This window comes from Oncorhynchus mykiss, chromosome 8 (assembly GCF_013265735.2).
Source record: "Oncorhynchus mykiss isolate Arlee chromosome 8, USDA_OmykA_1.1, whole genome shotgun sequence".
Classification (NCBI taxonomy): Eukaryota; Metazoa; Chordata; class Actinopteri; order Salmoniformes; family Salmonidae; genus Oncorhynchus; species Oncorhynchus mykiss.
This window is the reverse complement of record NC_048572.1, coordinates 26,964,775-26,982,685: the sequence shown is the minus strand read 5'-3', so window position 1 is coordinate 26,982,685 and position 17,911 is coordinate 26,964,775. Positions and strand designations below refer to the sequence as shown.

Genomic DNA, 17,911 nt, shown 5'->3' with positions numbered 1-17,911 from the left:
GCATAGTACAGGTACAACATCAAAGTGTGCGTCCCAATAATACCTGGTTTCTCCTGAAGTGTGGACTTGTTCCCTATTTCCCACAAATCTAATAGCATTAGATTGGTGGAGGCATAGGCTAGTGAGTTTCCGCCATCATTTGTATACCAAATCAGTGAAAGATAGATACTTGGATTTGGAACATACTCATTCACTCCCACACGGCCCCTGTTCGTACCTGCTTTGAGCGCAGGCTTGAGCGGGTAGCTCTTGGGCGCCGCCTGCTGGAGGTACATGTGGTAGATGGAGCTGGAGTTCATGGTGGCCGGGCCCTTGCGTGGCGACTGGGGCCGGGAGCCTCTGTCTGGGACGAAGGGGCGCACCGCAACAGCCAGGACAGGGTCAGGCCGATCCCCGGGAAGACCCGGTGGGAAGAGAGGTGAGTTGGGCTGGAAGGTCGGGCTGGGGGGCACCGATATGCGCTGCTGGATCTGCTGGGAGGAGGAGCCGGTGGAGGGGGGAACACGGGGCCAGACAGGGCCGGGGGGGTTGGGGAGCTGGCCTGGCCGGCGGTCCAGAGAACTGGTGGAGCCGGCAGAAATTAGATGGGAGCCGTAGGGAGGGGGCTGGGGCTTGGAAGGGGCCACCGGGGAGGAGATAGTCATCTTGTTGGAGTCCAGCACCTTGGTCGAGGCAAACAATTATTCAATATCATCAAATACATCTCCAAACTAATTTTGGATGAAGTGCTGTCCCAACTGTTATAGTTATTTGGGGAAATGTTGCATGCTGCGAGGGGTTGTTTTGAGGAGAAAACTAAAAAAGTGAAGATACTTACTATTCTGTTAGTCAGCACCCCTCCAATATTTTTGGGTGTGCGTCAAATAATGATTTTTATTAAAGCTTTATGAACAACAAACAATGTCAAAGTAATGACTGACCTTGTCTGCTGTGGTAGCAGCAGGGGAGCCCTGAGGGGGAATCTTTCCCTGTGTGTCCGGCCCAGACTCTGGCCAGTCGGGGGGCTTGAGAGAGGCATTGCCCTTGCCAAGGGTGGGCCAGCCAGCATCATTAGCTAAGGGTGGAGAGGGGAGAATGGGGCACACTGAGTGTGGTCTAAGAGAGTTACCTGTGAGAATTTTGTTAAAAGCAGAGACTGCTGTAGAACTCTCTAGATAGGGATACAGCACATCTGTATAGACCAGTGTTTCCCAATCCTGGTCCCGAGAAGCCAAATGCACATTTTGCCCGGACCAGGATTGGGAAGGAGTATACTGGTATGAATGTTTGCCATGGTGGGGTGAGTGTAAAAGATGATACTGCTACACTGGGCAGGCAAATGCAGTAGTGTGGAGAGTGTTCGTTTAACAAAAGAGCTAGCTGGTACGCTACAGAGTACAGACACTGTTGCTGGGTGAAAGGGAGACGTACTTAGGGTCCTGTTCAATGGAAACCAGTTACTAGTTGGTGGGGCAAGGAACAAAATACTTCTTGTCGTTTCACACAGTAAGCATGGTTTGACACTGCTGACATGGATTCAAATGCACATACACACACACACAAAAGTATGTGGACAACCTTTCAAATGAGTGGATTTGTGTATTTCAGCCACATCCGTGTATAAAATCAAGCACACGGCCATACAATCCCCATACACAAACATTGGCAGTAGAATGGCCTTACTGAAGAGCTCAGTGACTTTCAATGTGGCACAGCCATAGGATGCCACCTTTCCAACAAGTCAGTTTGTCAAATTTCTGTTCTGCTAAAGCTGCCCCGATCAACAGTCAGTGCTGTTATTGTGAAGTGGAAACGTCTAGGAGCAACAATGGCTCAGCCGCGAAGTGGTAGGCCACACAAGCTCACAGAACAGCACTGCAGAGTGCTGAAGCGCATAAAAAAAGTCCTTTGTTGCAACACTCACTACCGAGTTCCAAACTGCCTCTGGAAGCAACAATAAGTGCTCCTCGGGAGCGTCATGAAATGGGTTTCCATGACCGAACAGCCGCACACAAGCCTAAGATCACCATGCCACGCTTTGGCTGGAGTGGTTTAAAGCTCTCTGTCTGGAGCAGTGGCAACACGCTTCACCATCTGGCAGACTTACGGACAAATTTAGGTTTGGCGAATTCCAGCAGAACAGTACCTGCCCCAATGCATAGTTCCAACTGTACAGTGTGGCGGAGGAGGAATAATGATCTGGGGCTATTTTCCATGTTTCGGGCAAGGCCACTTAGTTCCAATAAAGGGAAATGTTAGCGCTACAGCATACAATGACATTATAGACGATTCTGTGCTTCCATCTTTGTGGCAACAGTTTGTGGCAGGCCCTTTCCTGTTTCAACATGACAATGCCCCTGTGCACAAAGCGAGGTCCATACAGAAATGGTTTGTCGAGATCTGTGTGGAAGAACTTGACTGGCCTGCACAGAGCCCTGACCTCAACCTCATCGAACACCTTCCGGATGAATTGGAATACCGACTGCGAGCCAGGCCTAATCACCCAACATCAGCACCCAACATCACTAATGCTGGTGGTTGAATGGAAGCAAGTCCCCGCAGCAATGTTCCAACATCTAGTGGAAAGCCTTCCCAGAAGAGTGGAGGCTGTTATTACAGCAAAGGGGTCCAATTCCATATTAATGCCTATGAGTTTGGAATGAGAAGTTTGATGAGAAGGTGTCCACATACTTTTGGTTATGTAGTGTGCTTACTAATGGTGACAATTTCATAGTGCAAAATAACTGTGCAAAGTTTAAAACATACCATAAACCTCATTATGATGCAGCGTAATTTAATTCTTCAACAATGTTATAAAGAGGTGACTATTAATGTGTTATGCAGTTTATTCAAATAATTGCCTCCCTATACATTGTTAAATGAAAAAGTTTAAAATTAAATCATGCTGCCAGATTATGACGTTTAGTCATTTTTGCACTATGTAAATTTTGCCACAAGTATGCTCTATCATTCTGTCAGCAAAGATTAGGAAAGGGAAAAGGGAGAGGGGGAAGAGACAAATAAATGTAAAAAAATATATAGAACAATTCATAATTTCTGAAATACAGTGCATTCAGAATGTATTCAGACCTGGATTTCTTCACATTTTGTTACATTATAGCCTTAATCCAAAATGGATTAAATAGTTTCCCTCAATCGACACACAATACTCCATGACAAAGCAAAAACATGTTTGTAGGGGAGGAAAAAAGTGATATCCAATTTACATTAGTATTCAGACCCTTTACTCAGTACTTTGTTGAAGCACCATTGGCAGTGATTACTGCCTCGAGTCTTCTTGGGTATGACGCTACAAGCTTGGCACAGCTGCCAAGTTTCTCCCATTCTTCTCTGCAGTCACTGCAAGGCTATTTTAAGGTCTCTACAAATATGTTTGATTGGGTTCAAGTCTGGGCTCTGCCTGGGCCACTCAAGGACATTCAGAGACTTGTTCAGACTGTGTTGTCTTGGTTGCGTGTTTAGGGTCGTTGTCCTGTTGGAAGGTGAACCTTTACCCCAGTCTGAAGTCCTGAGCAGGTTTTCATCAAGGATCCCCACAGCATGATGCTGCCACCACCATGCTTCACCGTAGGGATGGTGCCAGGTTTCCTCTAGACTTGGCATTCAGGACGAGCTCAATCTTGGTTTTGTCTGACCAGAGAATCTTGTTGAGTCTTTTAGGTGACTTTTGGAAAACTCCAAGCGGGATGTCGTGCCTTTTGCTGAGGAGTGTCTTCCGTCTGGCCACTCTACCGTAAAGGCCTGATTGGTGGAGAGCTGCAGAGATGGCTGTACTTCTGGAAGGTTCTCCCATCTCCACAGAGGAACTCTGGAACTCTGTCAGATTGCTCAGTTTAGCTGGGTGGCCAGCTCTAGGAAGAGTCATGGTGGTTTCAAACTTCTTTCATTTAAGAATGGAGGCCACTGCATTCTTGCGGACCGTCAATGCTGCAGACTTTTTGTGGTACCCTTCCCCAGATCTGTGCCTCGACACAACCATGTCTCGGAGCTCTACAGACAATTCCTTCGCACTCATGGCTTGGTTTTTGCTCTAAAAACTCTGGGACCATATATAGACAGGTATGTGCCTTTTCAAATCATGTCCAATCAACTGAATTTACCACGATGGAATCCAATCAAGTTGTAGAAACATCTCAAGGGTGATCAATGGTAACAGGATGCACCTCAGCTCAATTTCAAGTCTCCTAGCCAATGGTCTGAAAACTTATTTACATTTTTTATACATCTGCAAAAAAATCTAAAAACCTGTTTTTGTTTGTCATTGTGGGGTATTGTGTGTGGATTCATGAGGGGAAAAAATGAATTTAATCCATTTTAGAATAAGGCTGTAGCATAACAAAATGTGGAAAAAGTCAAGGGGTCTGAATACTTTCCGAATGCACTATATCATGATTTGAAAATCCCCCTGTAGAGTGGGATTCAATGCCCCCCCCCCCCCCCCCAACAGGTCCCTGGGTCGTATTCTAATTTGTCCAATAAGAAAAGCCTGTTTTGGTTTTCCGTCGCAAAACATTTCGCTTTGGTGTGCACTAATAATTACGACCATGATGTTAAGCCGTTTTGTCTCTCCTGTCATCCCCCAATTTCCACCAAGTTTTCAAATGTGGCTCCTTCAACACAACTGGTGCCATTCAAATAAGTAGGAACTTGTCCTTCATATGCTCAACTTCGAAGCTGAAAATGCTAATTTAGTCAACAAACTTTGTTGTTGTTATAAAAGAAATCAAATTACATTTTGTAATTCTAAAAGCTGGAGAACAGCAGTATTCATTTATCCAAATTCTTAAACCATACATTTTAGGAAGCGCTAAAGATAGTTGAATATACACATCCTTATTGGCCAGTCCAATTGTGACCATTTTAAACATACATGACTTAGTCAGACTCAGTAAGTCTAGTTCATGAAGTCAAAAATAAAAATGGCAAATTTGTTATTCTGGTTTAACATTTCTCTAAACAGATAGTAAGTAAAGTAAGTAGCCTTGCACAAGCCTTAGGCAGAATGGCTCATATCTCCTGTTTCTGTAATGTGAGGCAGCTTGATGTACAAGTACACCCCCTGGAAAGGATACTAGTCTACCGCAGTGCAAAATTGACAGATTAAAGCTTAATTCGTTGGATAACTATTTGAATGCTCTATCACTGCTACTCGTGAGGGGAATGGTTAGGTGGGTTATGGAAAGGTCAAAGATCCGAGCTCAACTTTACTGAGCTGGGTTTAGAGGTAAATTTGACGCCATTGATCCAGGTATCAAGAGCGGAGGAGCGCAGTGAACTTCCTCAGAGTAGCTAGTCGCGCGCGCACGCTCAGGATCAGCAGTGCTTTGCTGTCTAGCATCTTGAAAGCACTCACACCAAACCTTTTTCAAGGTTCTTTTTTTGTTTGCATTAGCACCAAATGGTCAGAGTGGTGTTCTTGAACAATCCACACCCCTGTCTAATGTGATAGGATGACTTTTTAGTTATTTTAATAGTGATTCCATAATTGCTTAATTAAACATGATCTTATCTCTGTTGTTAACTTAATAGGAGCATGAGGTAGAGTCAGGTATTACTGTTGGATAAAAGCCTACACAGACAACAGCCCTTGCAGGGTAATATTGATTGCTGTAATTGGAATGGTTCTGTGTGTCTGAGTGTGCGCCACGTTTGTGAGCTGTGACTGTAATATGATCACTTAACAACAAATAAATAAAAAACAGTATTATGTTTAGTAGTAGACTGTTGCTAAGTAGTGTCAATATATCCGACTTGCCGCCTCAAAAATAAAATACACCTGCTAGCCAGCACCATGGAGAGCTGCACCGTTTAAGTTTTGACTAGTTTATTTTACAGTTGAAGTCGGAAGTTTACATACACTATGGCCCAGTACATTTAAACTCAGTTTTTCACAATTCCTGACATTTAATCTTAGTAAAGAATCCCTGTCTTAGGTCAGTTTGGATCACCACTTTATTTTAAGAATGTGAAATGTCAGAATAATAGTAGAGAGAAATATATATTTCAGCTTTTATTACTTTCATTACATTCCCAGTGGGTCAGAAGTCTACATACACTCAATTAGTATTTGGTACCATTGCCTTTAAAATTGTTTAACTTGGGTCAAACGTTTTGGGTAGCCTCCCACAATAAGTTGGGTGAATTTTGGACCATTCCTCCTGACAGAGCTAGTGTAACTGTGTCAGGTTTGTAGGCCTCCTTGCACACACTTTTTCAGTTCTGCCCACACATTTTCTATGGGATTGAGGTAAGGGCTTTGTGATGACCACTCCAATACCTTGACTTTGATGTCCTTAAGCCATTCTGCCACAACTTTGGAAGTATGCTTGGGGTCATTGTCGATTTGGAAGACCCATTTGCAACCAAGCTTTAACTTCCTGACGGATGTCTTGAGATGTTGCTTCAATATATCTACAATTCTCCTGCCTCATGATGCCATCTATTTTGTGAAGTGCACCAGTCCCTTCTGCAGCAAAGCACCCCCACAACATGATGCTGCAACCCCCGTGCTTCACGGTTGGGATGGTGTTCTTTGGCTTGCAAGCCTCTCCCTTTCTCCTCCAAACATAACGATGGTCATTATGGCTAAATTGTTCTATTTTTGTTTCATCAGACCAGAGGACATTTCTCCAAAAAGTACAATCTTTGTCCCCATGTGCAGTTGCAAACCGTGGTCTGGCTTTTTAATTGCGGTTTTGGAGCAGTGGGTTCTTCATTGCTGAGCGGCCTTTCAGGTTATGTCAATATATGACTCGTTTTACTGTGGATATAGATACTTTTGTACTGGTTTCCTCCAGCATCTTCACAAGGTCCTTTGCTGTTCTTCTGGGATTGATTTGCACTTTTCACACCAAAGTACGTTCATCTCTAGTAGACAGAACGTGTCTCCTTCCTGAGCGGTATGACGGCTGTGTGGTCCCATGGTGTTTATACTTGCGTACTATTGTTTGTACAGATGAATGTGGTACCTTCAGGTGTTTGGAAATTGTTCCCAAGGATGAACCAGACTTGTGGAGGCCTACCACTTTTTTTCTGTCTTGGCTGATTTCCCCATGATGTCAAGCAAAGAGGCACTGAGTTTGAAGGTAGGCCTTGAAATACATCCACAGGTACACCTCCGATCGGCTAATTGACATCATTTGTGTCAATCAGAAGCTTCTAAAACCATTACATCATTTTCTGGAATTTTCCAAGCTGTTTAAAGGCACAGTCAACATAGTGTATGTAAACTTCTGACCCACTGGAATTGTGATACAGTGAAATAATCTGTCTGTAAACAATTGTTGGAAAAATTACTTGTGTCATGCACAAAGTAGATGTCCTAACAGACTTGCCAAAACTATAGTTTGTTAACAAGAAATGTGTGGAGTGGTTGAAACACGAGTTTTAATGACTCCAACCTAACTGTATGTAAACTTCGGACTTCAACTCTGTTGTATTAGCCTATCGTATTATCCAACTTTGTATCTGTTGTATTAGCCTTAAAAAAAATAAAAATTGACATTATGAGCTAGAGTTTCCGAATGTGTAAAGGCCAGTGTCTAAGTCACATGCTGAAGATCCTGCCCACTACTGCAGAGGTAAGGTTCAAAGGGCCGTCCGTCCCTCCCACTAGGCAACCGCTCCAGGGTGAAGTTTCCCCTTGGTACAGATCTAGGACCAGCATCCTATCCAGGATCAGTGTCTAGGGACTACACCTACGCAACCTGCCACACTCACGGGACATGCCGTCCGAGCCACCCGAGCGCGCCTCTGGAGGGGAAGTGGGCAGTGGGTCCACCACGATGTCTAAATCAGACACCTTCCACGGGCCGAGGGGCTTTCGCACTGTGTCCGCCCCTGGACGAACGTGGTAGATAGGGATAGGAGTAGGGGTGTCACCCCCCCCCCAGTGGAACAAAGACAATCACAGGACACCACAGCACGGGAGAGGGAAAGAAGGAAATAACAGAGGGAGGGAAACACAGGATACACAACAGAGTAAAAAAGGGGAGAGAAGAAGGTTAGAGGAGGAGAGAGATAGAAAGAAAAAAGTAATGAAGGAGTATCAACTGTAAAGCCTGTAAGGAGAGAGACATGGGCTTCAGGATCACTGGCGATGGTGATCATGGGGGACCAGAGGATTTGAGACTGGGAGGCTGCTCTTCAGCCTCCTGATGGATACTGCCTGCTCTGGGCAGTTTAAATATTTAAGCCAGATAATTTAACACTACAAAGGATCATTTTTATGCTCCCCCATCAGATTTTTGGATGCAGTTTAATGGTAAAACAAAATAAAAATATTTAACAGATCACATTAGTTAAAACAAAGATCCTGCTATATCCATGACATTCGGTAGAAATATTGTATCAGATTTACAGGGGAAATTACCATGCAAATGTGTAGTCCTAATTGTCTGATAATGACTTGGACCAGGGATGCAGCACTCTGTGTTTGCTGGTTTTTGGTATTTTAAATCAGTACCTGTTCTAAACCATGCATGCCTGGGACAATTGGTGACGTGAATTCACCAATTGTGTTCCTGGGGGAAAACATAAGGACTACAGTTGTTCACGGGTGGCTAGGAAGCTCAGTAATTAGTCTCTTCATGTGTCCATCCCAACCACAAACCACTACCATACATCCATTGTCAAGTCATTATGGCTGTCTTGAAGTAGAGCCATAGACAGAAAGAGTACAAACGTAAAGAGATAAAAGTTATCTAAGAGAAAAAGAGATTGAGTCATACGAGAAAGCATGACAGAACAACAAAGACAGGTGAGTAATATGTCAGGTTATTAGAAAACCAACCAGTGTGCTCCGAGGATACGTTTGATTTAAATACAGATCTAGGATCAGCTTCCAGTGCCCCAATCCTTACCTTAAGCATTAGTGGGAATAATGCAAAACTGACCCAAGATCAGCATCTAGGGGAAACTACACCCTATACCATACCGGGTGAAGAGTGTCCATGATGGCAAGGTAGACCAACCTGATTTGGAGCGGGCATGATTGGCTGGGGCGTTGACACCCAGCGTCTGGGGTTTCATAGGTTCGGGGGGTCCAGTGTAGCCTCCCTCTTGTCTACCCGGCAGAGGGACCTGAATGTAGGGGCCCACGGCTGCCACCCGGCCCAGAGTCCCTGGGGCCGGCTGGGGAGAGGGAGGCCCGTTGGTCTTGTTTAGCTTTAGGGAGAAAGAGGGGACCACAGAGAGAAAGCGTTGTGGAGGGAGGAGAGCGAGAGGGGACCACAGATAAAAAGGGATGGGGAAAGCGAGGGGGGACCACAGAGAAAGGGAAGATGGAAGGAGAGATTAGGGTTAGTATCAATATGAAGTAATGGATCCCATCGTAAGTGTGTGTATTGATGTGTATTGAGTCTTGTTATTCTTTTCTTGTATTCGGTCCTGTTTAAGGGAATACACTATCCTGGGTTCTAATCTGTTTCTGCTCTCTTGCCAACTGCTTAGGCATTGGCAATGAGAGACAGGGAGTTGGCATGATGCTGATAGCAAACAGAGTGGCACTTCACCAGCTTTTGAATGTCCCAAAAGAGCCAACAGAAGTGAGCTTACCCATACATATGACAGGTGGGTAGGAGATTGTTTGTGTCCATGTTGTGCACTCCTAACCCAGGTTTTTATTGTAAGAGGCTATATTAATGCATACGTTTGCCGTGTGTGTGTGTGTGTTTTCCTTAGTGTCAGTGTGTTTGTGCATTGTCCGTTCCTAGCCTTACAGGTAAGTTCTCTTTTTGACGTGCCTCAGCTTTTTTCTTATAGAGGCGCTCCCGCAGCTCGCCGATGCGCTTGTCCATGAGGGTCACCTCCATGTTGCGTTTGTTGAGCAGATCCTTTTGCTGCTGCAGCTTGCTGTTCTGATCCTGGTTCAGCTTGTTCCGGATCTGAGGGTGACACGCCAACACACACACACACAAACAAACGCACACAGGTTCACAAACACACACACACAGAATAGGAAGACAAAGAGTTAGCACACAGGTATGAATATGGGAAGTAAAAATAGGCACACACGCATGTGTGCCCAAACATAACCCTAATAATCCAAAAGTATATTTAGCATCTATTTCCATCTAGTTTGCTGTCCGCAAGCAGCAGGCCGCAGAGTTGTTTCCCCATTGTGAAGTTTTTAAGTTGCACTTTTCTGAAAAGCGCATCAGTTCACACAGAAGAAACCGCTAAGGATAGTCCTTTGCATTTGTTTTGCCTACCAATCCAATGCTTTTTAAACGCACGGGAAGGAGTGCAAACTTTTGGAGAACAGAGATTATTCGGACACAGGGAAAGATTCGAAGGGTAGCGTTTTAGTGAGTCTGAGGCGGGGTTTATTTTTGGGGCAGTCCTACTCCTTCGCTATTGTTTTGTTCATTCGACAGGATTGAGAGAGAGAAGTAGATAGGAGAGAGCCATGCTCGCAGCGGTAGTAAACAGTACATGTGATCCAGAGGCAGCGGGTTAGATTTCTGGACCAACCCCACTGAGGCCCCTGGGCCCAGTTTTTCAAAGCATTTAATCCATATCAAAATTATTCTGTGTTGCGTTAAATTCTGCTCCCCTTCAGATATGGTCCCTCTTTTTTTGGATGCAATTATAACACTGGACCAAATCGCTAACATATCACATACAATACAACGAATCAAATCGCGTGCACATATTTTACAGATGTTATTGCGGATGTAACAAAATGCTTATGTTCCTAGCTCCAACAGTGCAGTAATACCTAACAATACATGCAAATCCCAAAAATCTAAAGAAAGGTATTAAGAAATAAAAAAAATATTAGAATGAGCAAGTAGCTGGCTAGTAACAGTGACTGAAGTTCAGGACAGTGTATAGGGCAGAGGCCGGCGAGTGGCGACCATTATTTAGTTCAGAACACTAAACTCTACCTGCAGCTCCTGGTAGAGTTTGCGCAGCTCCAGGGCTGCAGTGCTGGTGACCTGTCCTCCCAGCGCGGACTGCAGGCCGTTGAGCTTTCCCCGCCGCAGGTCCTCTAGCTGCAGACTCAGCTGCTCCACCCGCAACACAGCTGACTGCAGCTCCACCTGCTTTTCCTGGAACAGCCCACTCACCTGCTCAATCTCTGCCGCTTTAGGGGTGGAGGGAGGAGGATTTAGGATTTAGTTGAGTTCCTTAGAGTTCGGCACACATATAGGGACGGTTTCCCACACATTTTAAGTCTAATCCTTGACTTAAAAGCGTTTTTCAATGTACTTTCAAATCCAGGACTAGACTTAAACTGTGTCCGGGGAACCACCCCATCAAAAGACAACCTGATATATTTAAGCAACAAGGCCTGAGGAGGTGTGGTATATGGCCAATATACCACGGTTAAGGGCTGTTCTTATGCACAACGCAACAAGGAGCGCATGGATACAGCCCTTAGCCGTGGTATATCAGCCATATATCACAAATCTCTGAGGTGCCTTATTGCTATTATAAACTGGTTACCAATGTAATTAGAGTAGTAAAAATGTAATATTTTGTCATACCCGTGGTATACGGTCTGATATACCACGTCTGTCAGCCAATTCAGGGCTCGAACCACCCAGTTTATTAAAAAAAATAATTGAGGATGACAAAAAATTTGAATGACTTATTTTCATTGTGGTCCATAATACACACATTGTGGATAACATGGGACGCACATACACACACGTGGACACACAGTGTAGAGGTGAGTTGGGGTGAGATGGATGGTCACAGCGTACATGTGGCTGAGTTGGGCGAGTGCGTTTATACATGTGTAAACTTACACAGGTTGCCGTTGATGACTTTGCTGTAGTCCACCTGGCCCCTCATGGCGCGGATCTTCTTAAGCTTGGCCTCCTGGCTCTCCACGCGCTCCTTGAGCCTCTGCAGCTTCTCGCTTTCAGACACCGACTGCTGCTGCCGCCGCTCCTGCTGCTTCAGGTATCGCAGACGCTGCTCCTACAGACAGATCGAGGTAGAGAAAAGAAAATGAGAGAGAGACAGGGAAGGAGAAAAGAGGTACAGGGAAGGAGAAAAGAAGGACAGGGAAGGAGAAAAGAAGGACAGGGAAGGAGAAAAGAAGGACAGGGAAGGAGAAAAGGGGGACAGGGAAGGAGAAAAGGGGGACAGGGAAGGAGAAAAGGGGACAGAGAAGGAGACAAGAAAGCAAGAGTGGGAGAAGGAAAGGGATCGAGAGGGGGGAGAGAGTGATTAGAAATGGTCAACGGTCTTCAACCTGATGCATAGCGAACACATTTGAAGGTCTGAACATCATCTGCATGTGTGCATGGACAACACAGCAATCTGTAACAGCATGTGACATTCGTGGTTTAAGCCTATGTTTCACTTCATACATACACTCCTCAGGTCACAAATGCACACACCTGTGTTGCACACTTTGATCACACATTGCTGGCAGGAAAGCACACACACGACAGTCCTCACAAGACCCTGATATACAGATGAACTTCCATCTAATAGCTAAAAGTACACATCTATTCATCATTAATAATATAAACTGCTGTCCATATAAGAAATACATTAGCGACTGGGTCTGAACTCTGAAGGAGGAAAGGAAAAGGAGGAGGGATGACTTCATCTCTCTCGGAGTTTCTCAACTGTGTGTTGCTCTAATTCAAGTTCCAAGAGAGGAGATGACAGGCCGATGTTTCCAAATGACTGCAGGGTTTCAAGTAGACCTACTTTTTAAAATAAAATCACTTCTCTGCCATTTGGCACACAGAGGTTCCCTGCACGGCCAAATCGGTCAATCATGATGACGACCTAGTTTGTAGTCGAAACATTGTCCTTGTCTTAAAGACCTTGGGAACATCATACCAGTGTGAGGATTTATAGTTTTGTTCTACGTTACCCTTTCAGATCCAGCACCTGGGAAACCTTTTTATTATTATGGGTGTGTACAGAAATATAGACTGCCTACATATCTCTTCGTCAATGCTTTCCTCTAATAAGAAGCCAAATCTACTAACAAGGTAAAGACTCTATACAGATGTTATGGCATTGGCTAAGCTAGCTTGAAGCTATTCCACAACGCTGGCTAGCAAGCCGCTGAGGCGAGCACTACAGCTAGCCAAATAGCTGGTGAATTATAGCGAATGTGGACCCACTCAAGACCAACAGAGAAATGCCTCGAATGTCCTTCAGTGGAGGTAGGGTGAATTTGGCTGGCTGGACCACAAATGCAAATGGATAAAATGAGAAAAAGAAAAAATGACAACCGTAAGAATGCACACACAAAACCCTGCCTGCCTCACTCTCCACATAATGCGATTCAGCACCATGTCTCTGCAATGGACAGCATTAATCATGTGCGCACACACACACACACGCACGAGCAGCATGGCAGAAGGCATGCTCCCTAGTCCCTACTGAATCCAGAAGTGTTTGGATGTGTTCCAAATGACCCCGTATTCCTTATAGTGCACTACTTTTTTAAAAGGGCAAAAAACAAATAAATATTGTCACATACCCAACACTAACTGCTAGACTACATGCCGCCCTAATGTGCCCTACATAGGGAATAAGGGTCCATTTAGGATGCAGCCCTTGACTGGCTAAGTGAATAGAAGCTATAAAATGGCCAGAGCTGCAGTGGCCTCACTGACACCCAACTACTCAGCCCCATGGCTCAGATGACTGAACAGTTTGAACAACTGGTGCAACTAACATTTCTAACGTCTTCCCAATGATATTTCACAAGATATAGGCTTAACTAAACATGTGATTATCGAGGTCATGACATTTCAATATTGGCATAAAAAATTGTATTTCCACGGTCATAAAAAGTGACATTGAAAATTAGAAATGAACGTAATTTTTTCTGTGTTGTGCAACATTTTGCAGGAAAACAGACTACTGCCAAAAACACTGAAATAATACCTGAAAACTGATGAGATTCTACATTGACGTTGATATTTGTTGAATCAGGAGTTTAAATGCTGGGCTATAACAAAAGCATGTGACCCTTTGCTTCCCTGAAAGCCTGACGTCTTCTGACATTGGCCGTCTTCTTATGGATGGAAAATGGGCACCATCAAATTCAAGTCTGGACCTCAAAGCATGGGTTGGACATGGTTGAGGGAACAGAACCGAAAAACAAAAAATAACATTTGAGGAACAGAAGCGGGAAATAAAGTGATCGACAGTGAAAGTATTCGCACCTCTTGACTTATTCCCTAAAAAAATGTTGTTCCAGCCTGAATAAAAAAATAAAAAAAATTAATTTCTCCCCTACTACACACACACAGCCCATAATGACAAATTGAAAACACGTTTTTAGAAACATTTGCTAATTTTTTGAAAATGAAATACAAAAATCGAATTTACATAAGAATTCACATCCCTGAGTCAATACTTTGTATGAGGACCTTAGACAGCTGTAAGTCTTTAAGAGCTTTCCACACCTGGATTGTGCAACATTTGACAAATTATTATTTTCCAAATACTTAAAGCTCTATCGATTTTGTTGTTGATCATTGCTAGACAACCATTTAAGTCTTGCCATAGTTTTGACTTAAATCTAACTCGAGCACTCAGGAACATTCAGTCTTCTTGGTAAGCAACTCCAGTGTAGATTTGGCTTTGTATTTTAGTTACGGTCCTGCTGAAAGGTGAATTTAACTCCCAGTGTTTGGTGGAAAGCAGACTAAACCAGGTTTTCCTCTAGGATTTTGCCTGTGCTTAGCTCCAATAAGTTTCTTTTTTTTTTATCCTGAAAAACTCCCCAGTCCTTAACGATTAAAAGCATACCCATAACATGATGAAGCCACCACTATGCTTGAAAATATGGAGAGTGATACTCAGTAATGTGTTGTATTGGATTTGCCCTAAACATAACACTTTGTATTCTGGACAAAAAGTGAATTGCGTTGCCATATTTTTTTGCAGTGTTACTTTAGTGCCATTTTGCCAACAGGATTCCTTGTTTTCACTGTCAATAAGGTTACTATTATGGAGTAACTACAATATTCTTGATCCATCCTCAGTCATTCACCTTTGTAACTGTTTAAAAGTCACCATTGGCCTCATTGTGAAATCACTGTGCAGTTTCCTTTCTCTCTGACAACTGAGTTAGGTATGTTTTAAATGTCACGTGAAATGCTGCAGAAATGTTTTGGTACCTTTCCCCAAACCTGTGCATCGACAAAATCCTGTCTTGGAGTTCTACAGACAATTCATTCCACCTCATGGCTTGGTTTTTGCTCTGACATGCACTGTCAACTGTGGGACCTTATATAGGCAGGTGTGTGCCTTTCCAAATCATGTCCAATCAATTGAATTTACCACAGGTAAGTTGGAGAAACATCTTGAGGCTGATCAATGGAAACAGGATGCACCTGAGCTCAATTTGGAGTGTCATAGCAAAGGGTTTGAATACTTACGTAAATAAGGTATGTTTAAACACTTAAATACATTTATCAACATTTCTAAAAACCTATTTTTTCCTTGTCATTATGGGGTATTGTGTGTAGATTGAGGGAAAAAAACTATAAAGCTATAACCCAACAAAATGTGGAAAAAGCCAAGGGGTTTGAATACTTTCCGAATGCACTGTACACAGTGCTCTTTCCATGACAGTCTGACCAGGTGAATCCTGGTGAAAGCTATGTTCCCTTATTGATGTCACTTGTTAAATCCACTTCAATCCGTGTAGATGGGGAGGAAGCAGGTTAAAGAATGATTTTTAAGCCTGGAGACAATTGAGACAGATTGTGTAAGCATGCCACTCAGAGTGTGAATGGGCAAGACAACATATTTAAGTGCCTTTGAACGGGGTATGGAAGTAGGTGCCAGGCGCACCAATTTGAGTGTGTCAAGAACTACAATGCTGCTGGATATTTCACGCTAAACAGTTTCCCATGTGTATCAAGAACGGTCCACCACCCAAAGGACACCCAGACCACTGTGGGAAGCATTGGAGTCAACATGGGCCAGCATCCCTGTGGACCGCTTCCGACACCTTGTAGAGTCCATGCGGCGACAAATTGAGGCTGTTCCGAGGGCAAAAGAGGGGTGTACAACTCAATATTAGGAAGGCGTTTCTAATGTTTGCTATACTCAGTGTACAAGTCATACACTATATACAGAAAAGTATGTGGACACCCCTTCAAATTAGTGGATTCAGCTATTTCAGCCACACCGGTTGCTGACAGGTGTATAAAACCGAGCACACCGCCATGCAATCTCCATACACAAACATTGGCAGTAGAATGGCCTTCCTGAATAGCTCAGTGACTTTCAACGTGGCACAGTCATAGGATGCCACCTTTCCAACAAGTCAGTTTGTCAAATTTCTGCCCTGCTAAAGCGGCCCCGGTCAACTGTAAGTGCTCTTATTGTGAAGTGGAAACATCTAGGAGCAACAGAGGCTCAGCCGCAAAGTGGTAGGCCTCACAAGCTCACAGAGCAGTACCGCAGTGTGCTAAAGTGCGTAGCACATCTGTCCTCGATTGCAACACTCACTACTGAGTTCCAAACTGCCTCTGGAGGCAACTTCAACACAAGAACTGTTCATGATATCAGTTTCCATGGCAGAACAGCCACACACAAGCTGATCACCATGCGCAATGCCAAGCGTCGGCTGGAGTGGTTTAAAGCTCACTGCCATTGGACTCTGGAGCAGTTAAAACGTGTTTTCTGGAGTGATGAATCACGCTTCACCATCTGGCAGTTCAATGGACAAATCGGAGTTTGGCGGATGCCAGGAGAATGCAACCTACCCCAATGCGTAGGTGGAGAAGGAATAATGGTCTTGGGCTGTTTTTCATGGTTCGTGCTGGGCCCCTTCGTTCCAGTGAGGGGAAATTATACACTACAGCATACAATGATATTCTAGACGATTCTGTGCTCCAACTTCGTGGCAACAGTTTGCGGAAGACGCTTTCCTGTTTCAGCATGACAGTGCCCCCCGTGCACAAAGTGAGGTCCATAGAGAAATGGCTGGTCGAGATTGGTGTGGAAGAACTTGAATGGCCTGCACAGAGCCGACCTCAAGACCATAGAACAACTTTGGGATGAATTGGAACGCCGACTGCGAGCCAGGCCTAATAGATATGCCCTTGAGAAAGGCACTTAACCCTAATTGTTCCAGGGTTGCCGTTAATAATGGCAGACCCTGGCCTTGACCTCACTCACCGAGGCGGTCTCAGGGAGAGCGGAATATGCAAAAAAAAACACATTTTCAATGCCCACATGTATTAATACACACTTGTACGTGTGATATAGATCAAATAAGCACCCACCAAATTATTATAACACTAAAATAAAGTGCAATATGCATGTGAAATCAATGTGACTCAGACATTATAGGCCTATGCTATAATGTTTTCTTACATTGAGAAATATATGCGCACTTGTGTTAACTCTCAAAGGGGGCGTGTCTGTAACACAGTGCTTCTCATTTCCCAATCCGGGGTAATGTGATGGGCTGTCACTGTGTAGAAGCTCTCTGAAGCCCTGGAGGTCCATCCATCTGTAGTAGATGGCCAATTCATTGACAACTTTGTGTACTACCTGTTTGCTTAAATGAGTGCCAGAGGACGAAGTTTGTAACATGGCTCAAGCACCTTTCACGAGGTGCTGAAACCCCCTTTTCTTCTCAACCACTGAGAATAGGGACATATCTGTAGATATAGACATACCTATCGTTGATGCAATTTCTTTGGTCCAGTCAGAATCCTCTGTGAAGGGCTGCCGCTTGAATGGAGAGGGGAGACGAAGTCGTTATTGTTTTTTTTTGCGTTTCCGTCTTGCTCCGGTGGTAGGAATACTTGGGTGATGTCGGTGTAAATGTGAAAACATGTTTGAAGTGTTGGCAGCTGCATAGGCTATTCTCGTTGAGCAGTAGCGACATACTCTAAGGTCTATCGCCGTTGTAATCTACTGGGAAGTAAACATTTAAACGATGTAGAATCCTCCT

At 44.1% G+C, this 17,911-nt stretch overlaps 1 protein-coding gene across 5 annotated transcripts in view; it reads right to left on the bottom strand.

Annotated features, from left to right (window-relative positions):
• The window catches only part of ppp1r13bb (protein phosphatase 1, regulatory subunit 13Bb), an 81,175-nt gene that overhangs the window by 15,158 nt on the left and 48,106 nt on the right, over positions 1–17,911 (bottom strand). For 3 of the 5 annotated variants that reach the window (XM_021612188.2, XM_021612187.2, XM_021612189.2), the window contains 7 exons: positions 11,757–11,931; positions 10,890–11,089; positions 9,720–9,884; positions 8,973–9,165; positions 7,720–7,839; positions 921–1,054; positions 218–662 (listed from right to left, as the gene is read on the bottom strand). In XM_021612188.2, coding sequence (XP_021467863.1) covers positions 218–662; positions 921–1,054; positions 7,720–7,839; positions 8,973–9,165; positions 9,720–9,884; positions 10,890–11,089; positions 11,757–11,931 — 1,432 coding nt within the window. The remainder of the gene's footprint in view (positions 1–217; positions 663–920; positions 1,055–7,719; positions 7,840–8,972; positions 9,166–9,719; positions 9,885–10,889; positions 11,090–11,756; positions 11,932–17,911) is intronic. The other 2 variants (XM_036985199.1, XM_036985201.1) reach the window with 2 other exon arrangements.